Genomic DNA, 24011 nt, shown 5'->3' with positions numbered 1-24011 from the left:
GCTCGATTGGAGTTGCTCCCTTCTGGAGCCAGCCCCCAGCGACAGCCGAGGGGATTGCAGTTTTTTGAACGCGGAAGTGAGATTCACTTCTCAGACCGACAACTGCCCCCTTGGTTATAGCTTGCTAACTTAGCTAGCGAGGCTAAGTGATGGAGCGCAGGGATCTGGAGGAGGAGAGTGGACTAGGGACGGAGGAGAGTTTGTGTCGGTGGTGGTGGACGAGTCTCCTCGTTTTTCTCAGACGTTTGATTGACAGATGTTTGATCCAATATCATTGGCTAATGAATCGTGACGCATGCACCTGCATTATCCAATGTGAAAAAAACTACCCACTTTCATCCCAGATTTACTCAAAAATAGAATTTTGCACAAAGTTTAGGCTCCATCGTCTGATAGATGAATGATTAGCTACACTAATTTTAAGACCCATAGTGGGCTTAAATGCAATTTTCTTTTCTCAATACCATTAACAAAAACTTTGACCCAACTTTTGCAAAACAATATAACACACTGTGCTCTGTGGAAGGATGCTGCAACAAACAGCAACGGTGAGGGGGTGTCACTTTTGGTGTTCCCTTTTCAATCTGCACATGCATCAGATTATATGATGTTGTAGTCGACAACTTGTCACACTTCAGTCACAGATAGGCCCCCCGTCACAATTATGACACAGCTAATCGCCGTTTGAGCTGGTCGCAATCATTTTGCATATAAACGACCGTTCACATGGTTTCCATTCATCTGTATAAAAACAGCTGGATGAAACTAACAGAAGTGTCTAGTTTCCATCACAGTTCCCACCGTTTGAGTGGACTGGTCCTCTTATAAAGGGGAACTCTCCAGGTCTGGTCTTATTTCTATGGCAATTAACCGTTACTGTATGTAAAATGTTATGATTGTGACGGCTCTACTAACAGAGTGACTGACAGTAGACGTAACCTGCACCGTGTCTTTTAAACTTCTACTGATGACACTACGTCCATTCAAAAGATGAGTCGTCAGCCGAGAGCTTTTATATTCTTACAACTGTCTCTTTTTCCCCCCTCAAACTCCTCACAGCAGCCCCCCCACGGCCACAGATGTGTGACGCTGAGTAAAGAAAACACCTTGAACCAAAGCTGTGTCAGCCTCAAACCAGTTTCTGATTGCATCTGTGGGAGAAGAAAAGAGAAGTTGTCCGTAGATTGAAGTTTAAAGACTGTTTCCTGATGCAATAAATGTCATAACTCCACATGATGAAACGCCCCATTCCATTCTCACAACAACACAAAAAAAACTGTGAGAAAAAACGAGATTGGGGAAGTGTTGCATCAAAATTGGTAGGCTACGACTAGATTTTAAGACTATGGTGAATTTTGGCCTCAGTGACCACGACATTAACCTCCTGTTCAGCTGTTATTGTTGCTGTTAACTCCGCGCCACCGCCAGAAAGCGGCCATGAACGCCACAACTGGCCCGGGCCCGTGTCCCACGTTTGGTCCGCGGGCTAAAAGCCTGTTATGCTATTAGCTTGTATTATCCCACTGGAGGCCTGTAGTGTGGACTCTGTCTCTGTCTCTCTGCGGCTCGGCCCTGCTGTCACAGCGCTGGAGAATTACAGCCGCCGTCAGCTCCAGCTAACCAAATTAGCACTTGTTATGCAACCTGCTTGACTTGGCTTCCAGGTCTGGTGCCTCAACCCCTGCACAACTCTCATTAAGGTTTTGCACACGGGACCAGCCCACCGACTGCTACTCACCATAACTGTACATGCGTTTGTTTGTTTGATGGTTTGTTTTCCTACTTTTCACTTTTTAGGACTCGTTGGTCAAATAAAGTTGTTTTTTCATACCACAAGTGTTGCTGGAGCTCTTTTGAACATTTTCCACTTTTTAGGACTGACATGAAAAAGCAAATTTGCGTCCTGCATGAGACGATCAGGAAATTCTTCACAACACAAAAACCCAGAGAGTCTAAATTTGAAAATGAACTACAATTTTAAAAATGTGTCCTTTCTCAATTAGAAGTTTCTCTTTGGAGAGGGACACAGGAGATGTAAAAACAGAGAAATACTCCAAGGCACTCTCTTCAAATCATTAAAATGCCTTCATTTATCTGGCTTTGTCATAATGACATATTAAAAATAACTCTGACACATTTCTGCATCAAGCCTTCATCAGTGAGTCAAACAGACATTTCAGAAAACACCTCATTTTTTGAATATGCCAGTTAAATAAAGGCATTTTATTGATTTAAAGAGAGTACCTTGGAGTTTTTCTCAGTTTTTATATGAACTAAAATATGTCAGATGACATATTTGCGAGAAAAAAAAATCTTTATTCTCTATTCATGGTTGAATAGAAAGTGCTGCAGTGTTGCTTCCTGTGCAGACGACCTGCTGTGAACAATACTACACTGCACAGTCACTCTCACTCTGTCTGACTGTTTACAATCCCCCGACCGACCAGCCTTTCTACATGCGACCCGTGACATCACATCCTGTTTCTGAGCCGAGTGCGGGCCGGGTCAGCTATACTTCAGATCACTTCAGCTTTCGGTTTGGCGTGCGGCCTGTTTGTGTTGTGTGTTGTCTGGTGTTGTGTGTTTTGTGTTGTCTTCCTGTCTCTGAAGAGAAGAGGATCCTGTTGCACTTTTTCAATCGGTTTCATTCACAGAAATAAAAACAGATCGAGCAGATAACGCTTGCGGCAAAGACCTGAAGAAACCAGCCACAGATCTGTGACACGTTTGGCTGAATTCACTGAGCATTTGGAAACGTTTCAAGAAAAGATGAGACATTGAATCAGCTGTTAACTGGTGTAAAACAGGACAATAGCAGCTACAACAAAGGATAATGAAAACAAAACTGTTTCAAAACAAAAGTGGTATTGTTATTACCGGTATTTTCAAAATAAAACTGTGCACATGAATGATGCTGCTGAATTCTTCAGTCTTCAGATTCCTATAAATGCACACCCTTGAATTATACTAATACACATATTACTCACTGCAACTGATATAATGAGTCACACGAGTGAAGTATGGCGGTCGTCAGATGGTACATGTGCGTTAGCTGTGTGTGTGTGTGTGTGTGTGGCGCTGGTTAATTAGAGCACTTGGTCTCAGGAGGATCAGACCTGGAAGACGACTGTCTCTGCTACGTGACAGGAGGCCAGGTGGCAGTGTGTGTGTGTGTGCGCATGTGTGTGTTTGCGCATGTGCGTGTGTCTGATAGGTTTGTGGTAGTGAGAGGAGCCAAACATAAACAAACACTTTGGAGTAAACAAACACACTTATGTCCGCACAAACTCGACACCAGCGGCGAATGGATGGAGACAGTGTGTGTGTGTGTGTGTGTCAGGTAGCTACAGTCTTGACAAGGTTGTGGGTCCCTACATATGTGGAGAGGTGAGGTCACCATCTGTTGAATCCTCGCGTCTTGAGAAATGTTCATCAGGTTTGTTTGGCGACAGAGAAAGATGCTGTGTAACGTCACTGCTGCAGTTAGTTCATATTTTATACCCCTAAATGGAGCCATTTTGCCCCTAAAATTTGAGAGTGCAAGTTAAAGGTGTTCAGAAATGGCCGTTTGTCCTGTTTGTTGTGCCTCCTTCCACAAGTTGCCGCACAAGTTAGTAAGGAAAACTAATTTGATTGGTCATTATCAAGTGGGTGGGATATTCAATGTTTGGGGCGGGGCCGAGCTCGGTGTGTAAATGTGTGTGTGTGCGAGTGTGTTTAGCTAACGTGGCTAACTGTTAGCTAGTAGACTTGCTACGTTATAGCTTGCTAACTTAGCTAGCGAGGCTAAGTGATGGAGCGCAGGGATCTGGAGGAGGAGAGTGGAGGTGGGACGGAGGAGAGTTTGTGTCGGTGGTGGTGGACGAGTCTCCTCGTTTTTCCCAGACGTTTGATTGATGGATAACGGATCCTGATATCATTGGCTGATGAATCGTGAGCAACGTGACGCATAATTTGTGCGCCTGCATTATCCAATGCGGAAAAAAAACTACCCCACTTTCACTCGAAAATAGAATTTTGCACAAAGTTTGGCCTACATCGTCTGATAGATGAGTGATTACACTAATGTTAAGATTCATAGTGGGCTCAAAATCCATTTTCTTTCCTGAATACCTTTAATTTTTCATCTACTTGCACATGTGCATTGTGTAACTATTATATTTGCAGGTGTTTTTTTGTTTGTTTGTTTTTTATCGCTGGTAAAATGTGGAAGGAATGACTAAAAAAAATCTTGTATCTGTCACTACAGGTGTCAGGCCAATGTGTGTAGGATCATGAATGAAAAGGAAAAGTTAATATTGGCTTTGCAAGTCAATTTATGGTGTGAGCCCCTATAATTAGTTGGGGCCAATGTGCTCCTAGTAAATAAAAAAAAGTTAGTCTGGAGCCCTGGAATACAACAGACAATAAAAAATAAAAAAACAGCATTAGACTTGGGTACAATCTGTCTGTTTCCAATTCAGTCAAACATTTACGGCCAGGATGGTTTTAAAAAGAGCATATGTGTGTTTCTTAGCGTGGATTTGCTTGCAGAGGATAAGACCTGCTGGAAAACCTGTTATGAAGAACTGCACAGTCAAGCCTCTGCCCTTCCTCCTCCTCCTCCTCCTCCTCCTCCTCCTCCTGCTGCTGCCGCTGCTGCTGTTGTCATTGGTCAGGGAACTGTTTGAGCCCTCACGTGGTTCAGTGAATTCAAGCGACTAAAGGATCCCACACCGGGCAAGCTGCCAATCTCATGTTAAGATCTTGTTCTTAAGTACATTCCTGCACTCTTGCTGCAGCACCACTTACACATAAGGTACTTTTGGCATTGAAATGGCATTGAAGCACGCTGGCATATGAGCAGATAAATTGCTGCCCTTTTAACATTAAAGCTGAGGTGATGAAATGGTAAAAAAAAAGAATAAAAAAGTAAAAACAAAAGTAGTAAAGGATCCAGTTTGATCCTTGAACATGCATGATTTGTGATTCATGCTTCTGGACACGGTTAAGCATCTAACAGATTACAGAAGAGAGAAAAAAGGGAGGGGGGTTACAGGCCAAACCTGGCAACCTGGGCTGTATGTCGCAATCCTTTTCAAAGTTCACTTTGGGGTGCAGAGAAGAGCAAATAAGCTCAAAAAAAAAAAAAAAAAAAATCATGAGTGCAGCCCTCCAAGATAACATATCCAGAGGAGTCCGATGGCACCTGTCACGTAGGCAAACTTGCAGGTTCCCTAATGGTAACATACCAGCACATCAGCAAACACAGACAGGAAAACCAGCACAACAGCAAACAGAAAAGATAAATTCTTCTCTCCTGCACTGCACAAATACCTACTCCACTGTTAGACAATACAGGTTTAAGCTGAGGTCCTATTTCTGTCCAGTGTGAACGTGTGCAGCTCTAAAAGACACCAGCCCTGGAAAAGCTCATCCGATGCCACGCTGCTGCTGCTACTACGGATAAACAAACAGAATGATCATGGAAGCACATGATGTGTTTAAACACAAGCACTTAATGCATCAATTAACAACGTGCAATGAATGCTCAATGGTACAAACAATATACAAGAGTGCATGCAAGAGTATGCAAAGCAACAATCCCTGAAGGCATGCGTCTTGAAATGTTATTTTATGTGTAAAGGTGTTGGCATAAAGAGAAACTGTGTGAACATTCAATCACTTTGTCCATCCACCTCTCCAACCTGATATATTTTACACCTTACTGGGGCTGCTGCTGCTGCTCTGAGTGAGATTATGATCTACAAACAACACCAACACATTACTTTGAAACATTCATCTGTTTCAAGGTTCAGCCTCTGTTTCGTTTATTTGTTTTTGTTTTGTAGCTACTGCAGGATTAGACATGCTTTTCTCTTCGTCCCATTGCCTTAAGGCTAATCGATAAACTGCCAAGATAACAAGAGTAAACAGGAACAAGACCGGACATTGGTCGGTTTACTCTTCAAAATACAACCAAGAAGACGGAGAAGGAAAAAAAGGCCAGGGGAGGAAAGCCTTATAAAATACAAAAAATAACAGCAGGAGGGACAATCCAGTCATGTCGACGTTTAGGCTTGAAAACATTAGTTAGGCTATTTGCACATGTTTCAATCTTATGTGTTTTTATATGCAAGTGTTGAAAATGGTGTTTGGTAAACTGTCCTGTGATGTTGGTGCACATAAGTAATAAGCTAATAAAACACCAACAACATGCTACATGGCAGTTCACTGAAAAAAACCTATCTTCTGTAACGAAATGGTGTAAAAACCAGACATAAAATGCAAAATATAACTCCCCTCCAAAACATTACTACAGTATTTACTACTCAGTGTTTTATTTTGAAAATACCAAACCGGAACTGTGTATGTATGTGTCTCTACGACGGTTTCCCTTGACTTGTCGAGTCGGGTTGAGGAAGTCCGTCCGAGCGATATCAACCGGGAATACATCAACAATTTCCCTGTCAAACTACTCACTACAAGTTCACCTCAGTCACACAAACACACCCATAAAATCATTTATCATAAAAAAAAAACATTTAACGGTCATGACTTTTTTTTCTTTTTCTTTTTACTTTCAACGCTACAGTAACCGTCGGGTCTCTCGCTCCATATAAGCCTTCAGATGTCGCCTACAGTCTGTTGTCGACCAGCAGCAGGAAGCGTCAGGGTTTTTTAACAGCTAACTGTTAAAGTTATAAAAACACAGCACACGAGTCCAGCAACGTCCGTTTGGGGGTTTATTTTCTTATTTGAGCAGTTATCACACAATGTTTGAACGCGTTTACACACGTTAGCGTTTACTTTTCTCTTCCCCAACAACCAACCACTGTTACCACCACTACCACACACTTCACTAGTTCAGACCTGACCGACTAGCAGCAGCGGATTTAAATCTAACGGCAGAAAGTAACGTTTTTTCAAAAAGAAGAATCCGTCCAGCTAACGTCTACTCCGTCACTCTGGCAACCCAACGGACATTGATAGCTGTCACTCAGGCAACAGCAACGGACATGTCTTCTCCTCCTCCTTCTTCTCCTTCTTCACCCGACAACAGTTCATTAAAGACGCCAAAACAATGCAAATAATAATAAAGAAATAAATAAAATGTAAACACCGGTCGCTTTTAACACCACATCCCGGATTCAAACTAGTTCACCACATTATATATTATATTTTCACAACACCACAACAAAAATCATAACGGTAACGCTTGCGGCGCCATTTAAACACACCAAACATGCACGTTTAAGTTAAAAAAAATAGTAATATACTCGATATGAACCGGAACAGACACTTTACAGGAATATTACAGGGTTTATTTTTATTTATTTATTTTTTAAAGGGGGTGGGGGGTGGGAATGAAGGAGTAGGGGGTGGTGGTGGTGGTGGTGTGAGTGGGGGTAGAGGGGGCAGGTGGAGGAGTGTCAGAGCCGGAGAATGACAGGAAACTTACCTGAGAGTTGAGCGGGCAGAGTGAGGTGAGTCTCCCCTGTGTTGTCGCTGCTGCGCTGGGGTCGGTCAGCGGGAAGGAGCGGTGGTGGTGGTGGTGGTGGTGGCAGCAGCGGCGGCGGCGGCAGCAGCAGTGTCCAGGGCCGGAGCCGCCATGTTCCTGTGGCTCAGAGGCTCCTCGGCTGTTTATCTTTACTCCCCCTCCTCCTCCTCCTCCCCCCTCTCTCTCTCTCCTCCCCTCCCCTCCTCTCTGTTTCTCTCTCTCTCCACCACCTCCTCCACTCTCATCTCATTACACACTGCAGGAGAAGAGCTGCTGGGCACAAATAAAACCTAACCTAAACATAATATTATTTTCATATTAAAACAATTAGAAATAATTTTGAAAATTAATTATTATTATTAATATAATAAATTCTGAAAGCTTTAGAGTGCAATATTGCCTTACAAAGGCAAAGTGCAGTATCTGTAGAAAAAAAATAAAATAATGCCGAACTGAGAAAAACAGCTCTTTGTGTTTTTCATTGTCAGGTTTAAGCATCAAATTATGAATAACTACCAAGTCTATAATTGATTAGATAAAGGTGGACCTTTTGTAGTTTATCTTTCTGACCAATTTTGACCTTTTTATGGCATATTTTGTGACCAATTTTGACAGTTTTATGGCAGATACTGCACTTTTGCCCTGGTTTTGGCGCAGATACTGGACTTTGCCTTGGTTTCACAGTGCGTTTTTGGATGGACAGCAAAATAAAAAGCCCAATAACTCTGGAAATTTTAGCAGTACCAATATCAAATTCTGCCACACCCTTGATTGGTCAAAAAAAAAAGAAATTTTAAAAATGCAGATACTGCACTTTGCCTTTGTAGGGCAGAATATTGTTTCAAGAATTACAGGGAAAAAGTTATATTCTGAAATATTCCTTTAACAACAACAATAATAGTAATATCACTTTATCCTGCGTAATTTAGAGTGAAATGTCTGTATTAAGTATACAGTGACCAACTTTGACCATTATTATTAACAGAAACGTGTGTATTTGAGTGTGTGATGCGCAAATGTTTTGTGTGACCTACCAATTACTTGCAGAATGAATTATCTCTTACCTAAATCTGCTCCAATGCATCAATTGATAATATTAATGTTTAATCCTATACATTTACAAATAAAAATAAAATAATAAATACACCAAAGGGCCATATTTTTTGCAGTAGTCTGTGTCTATATGTTTATAGGCTATTATTATCACTGTTACATACACATAGCTATGTTCACCATACTTGACTGCTACTTTTGCACTCTGGTTCACTTCAGAGATGTTTGTTGTGAACTTTTCAGCCTTCATTCTCATAAAGTGATGATGTTGATTTCAGTGAAGTGAAGTCAACATCATCAGAGCCAAGATGAGCACGTCGTCGTCGTTGTTGCAGAGAAAAACCTACAGACCTGCAGAGAAAACTCCTCGTTTGGCTCTTAGGAAAAACAAAACCCACACACAGAGACCGTATCCACTGTGTTAGTCAAAAAGGAAACTGATCAGACTCACTGATGGCTCGGAGGAGGTCAAAGGTTCAAACTACAGGTTTTTATTACTCATCACAATATGGGCTCATCATGCTGAGATAATATTCAACTGTTCAAAATAGTTTCAGTCTTTTCATGTGTTCAATTATAGCATTCATGTTTTATAATAAGCTGCATCCCCCTTAGAGCGATTTAATAATGATCACAAATATACAATAATTATCATTAATAGTCAGAAAAATACAACAGCAACTCATTTAATGGTTAATAATCTCATTATATATAGCTTTTCTAACACATATTCACATTGTTGTGGGGTATATTGCAATATTATAACTGCAAAGTTTGGTAATTTACTGTCCATGTTGTCACCCAATAGGATGAATTAGCAGATACTGCCACCTAGTGACCGCCTGGAAAAGTACACAATTTCACAGGCACACAGGGAATTAAAACTAAATTAAAAAAAGGAAAAAAAATTAAATCAGAGGCGACAGCAGCAGAAAATCTCAAAAAATATATATATCTAGATAGAAAAACCATGCTGATCCGTCTCTCATCATCAGATACTCTGGGCCTAAATTATCTATCCTGCTGACCTGCCTTTACCTGGTGCTTCCCATTCAGTTGGGCCCTCCCCATCGCCACAACACACACACCTAAAACCTGTCCTGAGATGAGCTGAACAAACAGTGGTGATGGGAAGGTGCCAACAACATAATGAGCAACAATTAACAGTCGCCCTCAGGGATTCATACAAACATACATGCTAATTCAGTGCTATAATACACAGTGTGTACCTGTATAACCTGTACAACACTGTATAATATAATCCTACACAACATTTGCATGTTGTTAAGTGCTGAACACAATGTCTATTAATGACATTTGACAGAAGAACTCCATGAATCAAATAGTTCATTTAACTGATTGTCAGGTTCAGGGCTTCAGCTGGAGTTCAAGTCTGATATTCTGGTAAAAGGAGCCCAATTTATTCCAAGTTCAATATTTTTCTAGAGATAATCAGACAAAAAAAAGTTAAGGGCACTGTGGCACATTCATATCTGCTTTTCATTTTTAGCCTTGTTTAAATTTGACAGGCTGCAGCTCAGTTCTGTTATTGGTCTCGTTCTGTGAGCTCAACGTCAGAAAAACCTCAAACGCACCGTGATCCCTGATTCTCCAGTCATTTCTGCACTTCACAACATTTTGCTGGTCAAACAATCACAAAGTCGTTGTGGTGGTGGTGGTGGTGGACATCACAGGTTACTCCTCCATTTAGTACTCTGTGAGGAATCAACTGTAGGAAAGAAAATCACCGACAGGCCTGAGTTGGTTTAAAGTACGACAGAGTATTAGGGCCACATTGAGGAGAAAAAATGTTCATTCATAGTTTTACAAGAATAAAGTCATAATATTACTAGAAAAAAAGTTATAATTTTACAGGGAAAAATATCACAGTTGTACGGGAAAAGTTTCATAATTTTACGAGAATAAAGTGGCAATTTTATGAGAAAAAAGCAGCGATTTCCTTGAAATCCACCTGGTTCTTTCTGTGGAATAGATGCATTTTCTTGCATATTCCTTCCAAAGTCCTGATACTTATGACAATGTGGTGCTGATGTGCCACAAAATTAAGTATCTCCTTGTTTGTGAAACCTATACTGAAGTACAACTTCACCAAATGCTCAGGTTAAATTATGATGACTTTATCCTTGTAAAAGTATTATTTCATTCTTGTAAAATTATAACTTTATTCTTGTAAAAGCATTATTTTATTCTTGTAAAAGTATTATTTTATTCTTGTAAAATTATGACTTTATCCTTGTACAATTATGACTTTATTCTTGTAATATTATGACTGTATTATTGTAATATTATGACTTTTTTTCTCATATAATTATGACTCTTTCTCGTAATATTATGACTTTATTCTCGAAGTCTGTGAAAACATTTTTTTTCCCCATGCCATAATACTATCTAAATAAAATAAACGTGTCACTCAATAGTTTTTGCAGCTGTGAGAGACTTTACTTACCCAGGCTGATCTTGCCTTCTTTCTCCAGTTTCTTTAAGTGGTGCAGCAGGTTCACATTAGCGGCCTGGTGCAGGTGTTCAGGCGTGTCCTGGGGGACAACAGGTGCTTTGGTTATTAAAGTGGAAACTGGACTGATGGTTATAGCTGCAGTTATCACATAACGTAGCGTCGTTTATGGTAACCCTTTCATTTACAGCCCGTTAATTACGTGATAATGTCAGGAAATAACAAATAATTGTGTCATAATGTCTAGAAATAGCCTAGAAATAACGGTCAATTTCATAGTAATGTTGAGAAATATCGCCAAGAAATAACGTTTGACTGCGTAGAAATAGCTCAGAAACATCGGTCAATTGCAAGAAAAATTCAAAGCATGAAAATATGTGTAATCTTTTGCCTTTAGGAAAAACATGACGTTACTATGAAATTGACCCTTATTTCTAGGCTACTTCTTGACATTACTACACAATTAATTGTTATTTCTTGACATTTTCACGTAATGAACGGCCCATAAATTAAAAGGTTTCCTCGTTTTTTGTTTTTTTTTGTCCTGACCTTATACACGACCTTTACCAGCTCCATGGAGGAGAAAGGTTTTCCCACTCCGTCCTGGATGGCGGCCAGGATCTGCTGCTCTCGTTGGTGCCGGTGGCTGATGTAGTGTCTGATCTTGGAGCCGGCGTCCTGGACCACGGGGCCGTGACCTGAGGACACGGCAGCAGAGCAGAGGAGCCACCGGTCAGGCTGATTCAATTTAAAACATTAATTGGGAGCCTCGGTTGATGTATCATCACTTTATTACTGCAGCTAAATGAACAAAATGATCGTAGACGTTTGTTTGCGTCTTTGTTTGTGGAGGCCGATCGTAGTTCTCCAACAATGAGAAATAACTCCTGGTTAACAAGGAAAAAGTAGAAATTAGAAAGGCTCATTACCATTTCCTCCGTCCAGATATTGATTCCCATTCCTGAACCTTGCCCATGCCTACTACTGATCCAGTACCAACAATGTAGCCCTAACCCTGAATGCATGTGATGCCTTTACTGCAGCACAGTTCAGTTCAAAGTTTTTATAAAATGAGCACACAGAATCTTTATTTCTATAATCAGAAGCAATTTCATTCATATCTTTAAAAAATAGTGTCAAATAGACAGTAACACCAGTGCTGCCCCTTCAAATTGAAACCTTGCATATTTGTACAAGGGTCAGTTACATGATGCAACCCGGTGTCAAGAAGTGAAACCAGTATTTTTCCATAAAAATCTGACGATATACAGGAAAATAAATCTGGAACACATGTCATTTGTCACTTTTGCAATGCAACACCATGTGTCTTAACACATTTTACACAATTTGTCACATTATTTAGTGTTTTTTTTAGGACACGTCCTGCTCAGTGTTGCCAAAATGCATTAAGATATAAGAATAATACACTAAAAGATCTATTTCAATTAAATTTTTTCAGAGTAAAGTATATTTTTACACTTAAATCCAGTGTAGGTGGATCAAATATTTATAATTCTTTTGTGGTTTCACCATTTGACATTTTCAGGGACACTCAGTTTTACTTTTATTAAGAAACAAAAAAAGGTGCAAATGTCATTTCAAATGACATAAAACCAACATGAATACAAAATATACAATTTAACAAATCTGATGCCTTTAAAACAGATTTTTAAAGATATTTCTTAATTACTCATCTTGTTAACCCTTATTTATCACTGACCCATAATCATCAATACCTGATACCATATTTAAGGCGGTATCAGATCTATTTCTGCTCCTAGCATCTGAACAACTCTAGGAAGAAGAAGAGGAAGAACCAAAATGGGGACACGTAGTGACAAGTTTGTTAGTTGACTGATCATTTAGGTCAAATAATCTCTGGTCATGTGATGATTTGATCTTTTCTTTCTTCACATTTAAAAGAAAAACTGTTCAACAAATTTGAGAAGAAAGATGACTAAATAAGAATATTTATTGTCATCATTGCTGTTGCTCTGAAATTAATTATGTATATCTTTAGAGAAACTGTGAGACTTAACATTAAAGTGATACGCCAACATTTTTTTTTCGTGTCTTGCCTCTCTCCCGAGTCTATGACCAGCAGATAGACACCATCCTTTCGACTGTGCGTGCAGTAACAAGGGAGATAGAGCCGTATCGCCCGTAATTAGCTTAGCTCAAACGCTGGAAGTGTATAGGTAGTGTTAGCCTGCCTCCTACCTGAGCCGAAATCAGCAGTCAGAAGCTGATTTCATTTTAGCTCTAAACTCTGTAAATATACGTATCACTTTATCCACATTTCAAACATTTTTAGGTGAGAAAGTAGCCGTTTAGATCAGCAGTGTGTCATTAATTTGTCTAAATACCAGCTGTTTACAATTTTGTTCGGACGAATTCAGCGCTACTCTAGCTAGCCGTTGTGACCAACGCACTTCCGGTTACTTTCACAAAATAAAACACCCGTTGCCCTTTACATACAGAAAACCATGACGATAGAATTTGTGCTTTTACTTTGAAATAGAAAGCTAACCTACCCTCGATGTAGCTAGCTTGAACCAAAATAAACCGTCTTTGCTTGAACCCTCCGTTTTGACCGATCTCGTCCAGTTACCGGCATTTGACCGCTCAAGACGCCTTACCGGAGAGTTTTGTCAGCTCTGAGACAAAGATCGGCCCGCCGGTTTCCGTTTAGAGTTGCTGAAGAGTTTCTCTGATGACTTTAGGTGGAGGCAGGCTAACACTACCTATACACTTCCAGCGTTTGAGCTAAGCTAATTACGGGCGATACGGCTCTATCTCCCTTGTTACTGCACGCACAGTCGAAAGGATGGTGTCTATCTGCTTGTCATGGACTCGGGAGTGAGGCAAGACATGGGAAAAAAAATGTTGGCGTATCCCTTTAAAAAGGGTGACGAACATGAAAATATGACAAGACAGTGTGTGACTAAAAGCCTCAGGACCGTTCTTTATTATTGATACTGGGCAGCTTCCAGGTGTGAATGTGTTTGAGAAGAGGAGGAAGAGCAGCCGACTCACCGGGGTAGATGAGGTCGGCCTGCGAGTCCAGCAGGATCCCCAGAGACTTCATGTAGTCGTACAGATCCTCGAAGACGGCCGTGCCCTCGCCCAGGATGCAGTCTCCGGAGAAGAGCGCCTGCTCCTCCTCCAGCAGCAGCGCCATGTGGTCGTCGGTGTGACCCGGGGTGAACAGCACTCTGGTGGTGGGGAACAAACAGAAATACCATCACGCTTTAGCCTGACAAGCCGGACTATATCATTAACATGTCTAGTCTGGCAACGACAGGTAGACCTCGGCTCGATCCAGGGGGCGGGATGAAGGCTGTCTTTCAAACTGCCTCTGCACGCAATGGGCTCTATGCACAGCTCCACTACTTCCTGAACTTAAGGCAGCTCCTTTATTTCCTGTCTTACATTATTGGACAAACTGATTAATCCAGGTGTGTCTGAGTAGTCACAATGGCCAGACACACCTGGATTAATCAGTTTGTCCAATAAAGTAAGACAGGAAATAAAGGAGCTGCCTTAAATTCAGGAAGTAGTGGAGCTGTGCCCATAGGGTAGCACTACGACTAATCAGAGCAAAGAGCAGGATGACGTCGGTAGAACTTTTCCCATATCCCGTCGGCAAAATACCAAATACCGTACATCCTTCTTCGAAATGAATGACTTCAGTGCAGTTTCTTGCTCAACTTTTAAAGAAAACAAAAAAATGACAAGTTTAATTCCTTAAAACGATTCCTTTGCCAAAGCCATTTTGTCATGTTTTTCACCGTCGTGTGTCGTCATCGCGTTAAGCCCGCCCAACAACTCTCTAAACAGATAGAGCGCTGTGATTGGTGAACACAAACGGTGTTCGAGACTCAAAAAGTTCCTATGGCTGCTGCTAGGGTGCGTCTAGATTTCTAGGCTAATCACGCTTCATTTATCCTTTTCAAAAAATATTCTACATTGTAACTTTGAACCGAACCGACTTGAGCGTGGCGCCCTCCGTCTGGACCACGTCTCCGTCTTTGAGGTACGTGTAGCTCTTGTTCCCGGCGGTTTCTGTGACCTGCGTGGAGCGAGGCAGTTTGCTGACTCGTACGTCAGAACCTGCAGAAAAAAGGAAAATGTAAAAATCAAGATTCAAGATTGAAGAATTCTTTATAGGAATAGAATAAAATACAACTTTATTTATCTTTAGGGCATTTCAGTTTTGCAGGGAGCTACCATTATTACATACATTATTCATTCACTCAATACATTCATTCATTTGTTAAAAGTCAAGTTAAAAGTCAAGCCCCAGAACATCATATTATACTAAAAATGAATAAACTGTTAAAGGGATAGTTCAACATTTTGGCAAATTGGCCCATTACCATAATCCCTATAGTCATAGCAGTAGGTTCGTTACCTTTAATTGTCGGTGTAAGCTACTTTTAGAACGGCGGAGCAGAGCAGCAGGCTGCTCAGAGCTACGCTACGGAGGCTAAAGGAATTTCTTGGTTTCCCTCATCAAACTCATCAAATACAAAATCCCAAAACTCCAAAACGCTTTTGTGTACAAGTTGTGACCTGCACAATCACCACACTATGAGATAATAACAGAACGTTGCGAAACTGAGCCGTTTTCGAGGTAAACACAGGGTAAATACAGAGTCTGCTTGCTGAAAAACTGTCCCTGAAGGCAACGCGCATCAGCGGTTTTGCATGAATTTACCTCTAAAACAACTCTGTCTGGTAACGTTCTGTTATTATCTCATAGCGTGGTGAATGAGCAGGTCACAACTTGTCCACGACAGCGTTTTGGAGTTGTTGGATTGTGTATTTAATGAGTTTTGATGAGAAACCAAGAAATTCCCTTAGCCTCCATAGCATAGCTCTGAGCAGCCTGCTGCTCCGCTCCGCCGTTCTAAAAATAGCTTGCACCGACAATTAAAGGGAACGAACCTACTGCTACGACTATAGCGATTATGGCAATGGGCCAATTTGCCAAAATGTTGAACTATCCCTTTAAATAAGCAAGTGGTTCATTTAAGGGAGGAGTTATAGATAAATAAATAAAAAACCTGAAGGCATTATAAAGAACTCGCTGGACAGGATGTGATCAGCTCCTCTCGGCGTAAAACATTCTCAAGAAAAGACAAATATAGATATTTATTTTACACAGAGATTAAATAGACGTCCCACCTGTGATGTTGCTGCAGATGTCCTGCACGCCTCCGGTGTGGTCGTGGTGCCAGTGGGTGACGATGATCTCCTGGATGCTGGTGTTGAACTGGGTCAGCGCCTGTTTCAGGCTGCTGATGTATTCAGGCACAGCAGGTTCCCCCGTGTCTATCAGCACCCGCCTGCAGCCAAAAATAAATAAATCAATCACATATTATATTTAGCTGAGTTATTATATAGTCATTTATTAGTGTGACTGCTGAAGCAGTCACACTATTGTTCTTCTGTTTGGCCATTTTCTTCCGCCTTTTTACGGTCTTCTTCTAGTCCTTCATACTTTGTGCTATTTCAACAATTCATATATCAAAACGTGCAGCTTTCTTTGAACTTTATCGGCATTACTTTTCTCTTTTTAACTATTTATACTTTTTCAAATATTTAACTTTTTCACAAAAAATCTCACATTCATCAAAGTCTCAACCTCTCTTCTTCACAACTCCACTGTAGTGTAGGGGGTAGGGTAACTGCCTGCCAACCCTAAGGTCACTGGTTCGAATCCAAGGGAAGAATTCTTGTTATGTTATGTTGAATTCTGCTCTCCTCCCCCGCCTTCAATTGGTTACAGGTGTTTGTTATCTCCTTGATTACTCATACCAGTTTGCAGCACATCATCACATTACAATGAATGACAACAGTCTTGAAAGCAGTGTGCTCTCTGTAGCCGAGTGGCAGAGTAAAGGTTTAGTGATCATATGGTCATAGGTTCGATTCCTGCCTCAGTCATTTCACATCATTGCTTGACTTTTGATTCCAATTATTCAGCTGTCATTGGACAGTCTTTGATTCCTCATAGTATAAAGCTCATTGTAACTCAGGTTCTCTGTGGCCATATGGTTAGTGTGTTAGGTGTTGTGCTATTTCAACAATTCATATATCAAAACGTGCAGCTTCTTTTGAACTTTATCGGCATTACTTTTCTCTTTTTAACTATTTATACTTTTTAAAATATTTAACTTTTTCTGCAAATTAAACTCTAGACAAATTATTTTCTCCAGTTTTGTAGCCACACTTGTCTTCTGGCTAAAATTCTGGTCAAAAATGCAAAGAGACTTAGATAATAATTTAAAATATTTTTTAAATGCAGCCAGGGAGCTCTCTGCTCTCATTCAGCCCAATGCTGAGAGTTCTCCACAACTCTGTCTGTAGTCCAGTTGGTTACAGGTGTTTGTTAAGAGACGCATTAATTGCTTCTGCCACCGTTTGCAGCACATCATCACATTACAATGGCAACATGCTTATGTCTGTGCTCTCTGTGGCGAAGTGGCAGAGTAAAGGTTTCTTGATCATGAGGTCATGGGTTCGATTCCTTACTTTTTTTTTAAGCAGAAGCCAGTGATCCTCTTATCAAAGGTTTTCTTTACCCCTCACATACTGTCTCTGTCTGTAGCCTAGTGGTTAGCTTGCTGGTCTGGAGACCTGAAGGTTGCTGGTTCAAATCTTGCCTCAACAACAATTATAGTGAATTATTTTCCCAGTCGTCCTCTGTTGACTTCTGATAACTTGCTTCATGTTGAAACTGCTGCTCTCAGCCTGAAATTCACAGAAATTTTCATTCTAAGTCATTCAAGCTTGACTCTCAAGCTGTCTTGATGTTGACAGTGTGCAGATCATTAACAGACAACAGTCTCTGCAACTGTGTGTGCACCGTGGCCTAGAGGCAGAGTGGAAGTCTAATGACCATGAGGTTGTGGGTTCGATTCCGACCTTGGTCAAACATTTGTATGGTGATCACTGCTTGCACTATTTGCTAATTCTGCAACAGCGTTCAGTTGCTATCAGCAGTCACACCATTTCCATTCTTGGAAATGCTTTTTCTAGTTATTAATTAGTGTGACTGCTGAAGCAGTCACACTATTGTTCTTCTGTTTGGCCATTTTCTTCCGCCTTTTTACGGTCTTCTTCTAGTCCTTCATACTTTGTGCTATTTCAACAATTCATATATCAAAACGTGCAGCTTTTTTTGAACTTTATCGGCATTACTTTTCTCTTTTTAACTATTTATACTTTTTAAAATATTTAACTTTTTCACAAAAAATCTCACATTCATCAAAGTCTCAACCTCTCTTCTTCACAACTCCACTGTAGTGTAGGGGTTAGGGTGGATGTTTGCCAACCCTAAGGTCACTGGTTCGAATCCAAGGGAAGAACTCTTGTTATGTTATGTTGAATTCTGCTCTCCTCCCCCGCCTTCAATTGGTTACAGGTGTTTGTTATCTCCTTGATTACTCGTACCAGTTTGCAGCACATCATCACATTACAATGAATGACAACAGGTTTGAAAGCAGTGTGCTCTCTGTAGCCGAGTGGCAGAGTAAAGGTTTAGTGATCATATGGTCATGGGTTCGATTCCTGCCTCAGTCTTTTCACTTCATTGCTTGACTTTTGATTCCAATTATTCAGCTGTCATTGGACAGTCTTTGATTCCTCATAGTATAAAGCTCATTGTAACTCAGGTTCTCTGTGGCCATATGGTTAGTGCTCAGCCTGAAATTCACAGACATTTTCATTCTAAGTCATTCAAGCTTGACTCTCAAGCTTTCTTGATGTTGACAGTGTGCAGATCATTAACAGACAACAGTCTCTGCAACTGTGTGTGCACCGTGGCCTAGAGGCAGAGTGGAAGTATAATAACCATGAGGATGTGGGTTCGATTCTGACCTTGGTCAAACATTTGTATGGTGATCACAGCTTGCACTATTTGCTAATTCTGCAACAGCGTCCAGTTGCTGTCAGCAGTCACACCATTTCCATTCTTGGAAATGCTTTTTCTAGTTAACTTTTGTTGTTTCATTTTGCAATTTATTGTTTAACTTTGTTTAATTTTTTGCTCCGTAGTATTAAGTTTTGTTTTGGTGTTGTACCGACTGGCGAGACATAAAAATATTGTTTTTAACTTCATATAATTTTAAATGTACTCTAAATTATTGATGTTTCTAATAGTGAAGTTATCAGTAGGCCCTGGCAAGTCATTATTCATTTCCAGGTTTGGTCCACACACTGCGTATTGAAATGCTTAATTTAGATCATTTTAAAGGGATAGTTCAACATTATGTCAGCTTCTCCTCTCAACATAATCCCTGTAGTCATAGCAGTAGGTTCGTCACCTTTAATTATCGGTGCATGTTGTTTTGAGATTAGCGGGGCAGAGACGTGAGCTGCTCAGTGAAAGGTACAGGTCCCCTGTCCCTCATCAAACTCATCAAATACACAATCCAACAACTCCACAACGCTCTGGTGGACAAGTTGTGACCTGCACATTCACCACGCTATGAAATAATCCTGTTTAATTGTGTGACATTACGACACATGAAGCAAATACTCTGAACTACTTGTGTGTCTGGAATGTAGTTCCGGCTGCATTCATAGCGTGGTGAATGTGCAGGTCACAACTTGTCCACCAGAGCGTTGTTGAGTTGTTGGATTGTGTATTTGATGAGTTTGATGAGGGACAGGAGGGGACCTGTACCGTTCACCTCCATTGTGTTCACTGAGCAGCTCACGTCTCTGCCCCGCTGATCTCAAAACAACATGCACCGATAATTAAAGGTAATGAATCTACCTACTGCTATGGTTAGGGAATATGGCAATAGGCGAATTTTCCAAAATGTTGAACTATCCCTTTAAACCGACGTTTGTTTCCCACGTGGTAACAGAGCAGAAAACTGAACATTAACATTGATTAGGGCTATAATATCAGAGACAGTAGTTATGCCACACAAGGCTCACCTGTCCCCGGTGCCGACCAGGTAGGTGTTGGTCCCCTGCAGCGTCATCGGCCCCGGGTTCGAGCCCAGGACCCGGACCACCCGGGCGGACAGCTGCTCGATCCGCGGGAGGACAGCGCTCATGGCTGGAGTCGGTGCGGGGTGAGATACGGAGCAAAACAACAACAACACGGCACACTGACACACACACGCGTTCATAACCTTCTGAAACAGGAAGTAAACCGGAAACGGCGTACTACATATTTACTTCCTGAAGCGGCCTTCAAAATAAAAGTCGCGCCGTAGAATCTGTACTCCAGCGGTTTCATGTAGTTTGGATGGTAGTTTGACTCAAATTAATAACTATATTTTATAGTTTTTGAGTACTCTGTCCTAATCATGTCGATACAGCTGTTTTTGTGCAATGGTATGTCTGTATTGTTTGTTAAGTGGATGTATAATGTGTTACTGGTGGCAAAGTTTCCCCTTGGGGATCAATAAAGTTATCTATCTATCTATCTATCTAACATCCCTAAAGGTATTATCAGAAGAAAATCAATCTATAAATGAATTATATGAAACAATGTCAAAGTCTCTTGCTTTTTAAGTTACAATCCTGTGTTCTTTTAACACGCTTAAAGCACTTTTGTTAAAATGTCAACCCCTGTGATTATTTTATTTTATTTTATTTTGTCTTTGTGTTGTAAGCTTGTAGTGTTTCAAATGCAAGCAAATGTTTCCTCAAATGAGTTTTTGTAAACTGTGCTGTGAAAGTAGTTTGACTCAACAGTGTTTCTACACAATATAGCTGCACATCCGCAGGCTGTTGTAGCCTAGTAGTGTTAATTTTTTCCTTTCGTAATGATTTCTTTCTTTCTTTCTTTCTTTCTTTCTTTCTTTCTTTCTTTCTTTCTTTCTTTCTTTCTTTCTTTCCTTCTTTCTATCTATCTATCTATCTATCTATCTATCTATCTATCTATCTATCTATCTATCTATCTATCTATCTATCTATCTATCTATCTATCGCCTACATTTTGTTTATTTTTCATATTCTGTGATCATTTTTTATGTCACTTGGCCAATTATGTCTTTATTTGTATGTATATTTTTAATTATATCCCAAATTCAAGTGTTTATATACATTTTTTTCCACTATCAACTTGTTCAGACTTGACAACAAACACACATGACAGACACACAACACTTTATAATTATGTCTTCTAATTAGATAAATTGATTAAGTTATTGCTGCAACATAAAACAATCCCCTGACAATGAGACATCACACAGCAGGATATAAACTAAATATGTGTCACAGACAGTAATGTGTCAGTCGGATGAACCAAACACTAGGTGGCGCCATTGTCCATCCTGACAGAGGCTCTGACGCCCTCTCACCTAATCAGCAACACTGTGTGGCACTTGAAAATATTAAAGTCCTGGTTTATCAGCGTTTCACAGTTTGAGAATTTTATTACTTGGTAATGATTATGAAGCTTGTCAGCTCCTCACAGTTCAGCGTCAGATATCAGAGCTATCTGGCTTAATGACTGTTGTTATTGCCCTCATTAATCCGAAAGTTTAAATGGACGTTTTTTTTATGACACCTCAGACTGAGGGAAACCAGAATCATTAAAAGACGTTTAACAAGGTAAAACCACCAAGTGTGAACGGCTGCTGCTCTGTATCTGATCCTGACCTCTGACCTCCCAGTAGGAGGGTTAGCCAATCAGCACGTAATTATACAGAAATACAGAGCTAATTTACAGGAGATTTTAGGGTTATTTTATATGCTACCGGCATCCTAAGCTTCATGACAAGAAGATTGCTGCTAAAACATCCAAGTTGTTTTTTAATGAGAGACTTGCTGCCATCTTAGATTTGCAGTTTTTATATTATATTACATGTAATTATTATATTTTATATTTCAGGCTACACAAATGTTTCAGTCTCAGGTTTATTGGACAGTGCGTCTACAAAAATATCAGTATCCAGTTGGGCCAGACATTTATCAACATTTTAGCTCATTCATTTTTTGGTTTTTTGGTTTTTAACTTAATTTCAGAGTGTTTGATGGACATATTAGGGACAAAAAATGACAATTTGGCTGCATATGACCACATACAACAAACAGTGAGGGCTCCATTGGCCTGTTGATGCTGTAACTAACTAAAGACCCTGTTGTTTATACAGGCTTTTAGTTAGTGACGTGTTTTACGACAACCTGTTTTATGTTTTTATATCTCCGTTTGTGTATGTGTCTTTGTTTTATACCATGTATACCACACTTTGTAAACTCCTTCTGTGAAAAATGCTATAGAAATATAGTTTGCTTACTTTCTTACTTACTAATTATGACCTCAACAACCAGTGACACAGATGAGAAAATCCCAATCACTGTTTTAAAACACTTTCTCAAGATGTTTTATTATTATAACTATCATTATTTTTAACTTAACAACATTCATGGATGATCCAGATGAAGGCCATAAGCTGAAATGTGCAGCTCGACCAGGTTTGGGCTCTTCCTACACCGATCGGGGCCTAACATGATGAGCCCTGACAGGTGAAGAGAATAACACTTCATCATGGCTCCTGTTGGGATATATGAGGCAGCAGGTGAACATGTTGTCCTCAGAGTTGATGTATTCGAAGCAGGAAAAATGGTTCAAGTGTCAGGATTTGAGCTTTGAGTTTGACAACAAGATCCAAACTGTGATGTCTAGACAACTGGGTCAGAGCATCTCAACAACTGCAGCTCTCGTGCTGCTGAAGAAGTCCAAGCTGGTTCTGATAGAAAGGTGTCAAAGCACAAAGAGCATCATGTATCGCTGTAGATGTGATCTTCTTGGTCATCCTTGGTTTTAATATTGAGGCCTGGCAAAGACGACGGTTAGATTATAAGTTCTATAAGACGTGACTTCAAATTAATTTTATATCCATATTTCATGTGATTTGGGCTCACACACACACTCAGTCAGGTAATATTCTCTCTCTGTCGGCGCCTATCGATGTCAAAATGCTCAAAAAATTTAATTAAAGGTGATAACGACCTACTTTTCATTTCTTTTCCTCGTTTCATTAACGAGTTCCATGACCAACAGGATCTGTCAACGTTGACAGTCGGACCGCCAGTCGAGGGAAACCTCCCACCCGCCGCCTACATCTCAGATATCTCAGGGACTAAAACTCTAGTCAGTGCTGGTGGCATCCTGTGGACAGACGTGAAGGGAGGTGAATCCAGGGACCGGAGTGAAGCAAAGAAAACAGTCCTTGTGTTTTTTTTACAGTACTACAGGAAGTACAGATGATGGTGAATACTGGGAGATGTCTGCAGGGGCGGGTCTTCCATGGTGGCACAGGGGGGCACCTTCCCCCTGCCCCCCCTGCTCAACTCTGTTCAGCAAACATCCCAGTGTTCTGTGTAGGAAATAAAGAAAATTGTGTAAGATTGTTATTCAGGGTTTCCCGCAGCGCTTTCCTGTTAAGGCGGCCGCCTTAACAACAAAGAGCTGCCGCCTAAACTAACGTCTTAAAAAAATTAAAATGTAGCAATATTCGCCGCCGCCGCCGTTGATTGGTTATAATTTCAATATTTACAAGTGGAAAATGGAAAGGTCATAGGCATCTTCCTTACAAGGTGAAAGATTCAATGTGGTCAGTAAAAGCGAGATGAAGACGTGTAAACAGTGTTGTACAATATAAATATTCAAGAGAGCGTTCAATGGCAGCCTTCATTTTTGTTACCTCTTGTGCCCCCCACTAGAAAATACTCTGGACCCGCCCCTGGATGTTTGACGTCCATTGATTCTGTGTTTTAATGAGGAATTAGTCCAATACTCATGGCTTCTCTTGCTTTAACTTGATGAAAAAAGGATGAGGCTGAAGGATGGAGAGTAACTGGATTGGTTCCACTGTAATGGATCATTTATCTACGATATGTTTGGGCAGTGATGATTTCATAAAGGATGTGACCGAATGTTGCAGTTTATCACTTTGACTCCTCAGTTTAAACAGATTTCAGTAGCTTCCTGCCTCCGTGCAGTCACACAGGGCCGACAGCATTTTCTAT

At 40.5% G+C, this 24011-nt stretch overlaps 2 protein-coding genes across 5 annotated transcripts in view; both read right to left on the bottom strand.

Annotated features, from left to right (window-relative positions):
- LOC146969948 (nuclear receptor coactivator 2-like) overlaps nt 1-7658 on the bottom strand; it is a 67380-nt gene extending 59722 nt beyond the window's left edge. For 2 of the 4 annotated variants that reach the window (XM_085804762.1, XM_085804765.1), the window contains exon 1: nt 7442-7658. The gene's annotated coding sequence lies outside the window, so the exon portion shown is untranslated. The remainder of the gene's footprint in view (nt 1-7441) is intronic. The other 2 variants (XM_085804764.1, XM_085804766.1) reach the window with 1 other exon arrangement.
- Nucleotides 7659-9137: 1479 nt separating this feature from the next.
- lactb2 (lactamase, beta 2) lies at nt 9138-20175 on the bottom strand. The gene is made up of 7 exons (XM_085804800.1): nt 19962-20175; nt 16197-16357; nt 14999-15119; nt 14043-14221; nt 11556-11704; nt 11001-11088; nt 9138-10262 (listed from the first exon to the last, which is right to left on the bottom strand). The coding sequence occupies exons 1-7, from the start codon at nt 20156-20158 to the stop codon at nt 10222-10224; spliced, it is 936 nt and encodes a 311-aa protein (XP_085660926.1). The 5' UTR covers nt 20159-20175; the 3' UTR covers nt 9138-10221.
- Nucleotides 20176-24011: the final 3836 nt, after the last annotated feature.

Source organism: Trachurus japonicus, chromosome 17 (assembly GCF_045865225.1).
Source record: "Trachurus japonicus isolate A0001 chromosome 17, Traja_1.0".
NCBI lineage: Eukaryota > Metazoa > Chordata > Actinopteri > Carangiformes > Carangidae > Trachurus > Trachurus japonicus.
The sequence above is the reverse complement of the archived record's forward strand: the minus strand, read 5'-3'. Positions and strand labels throughout refer to the sequence as shown.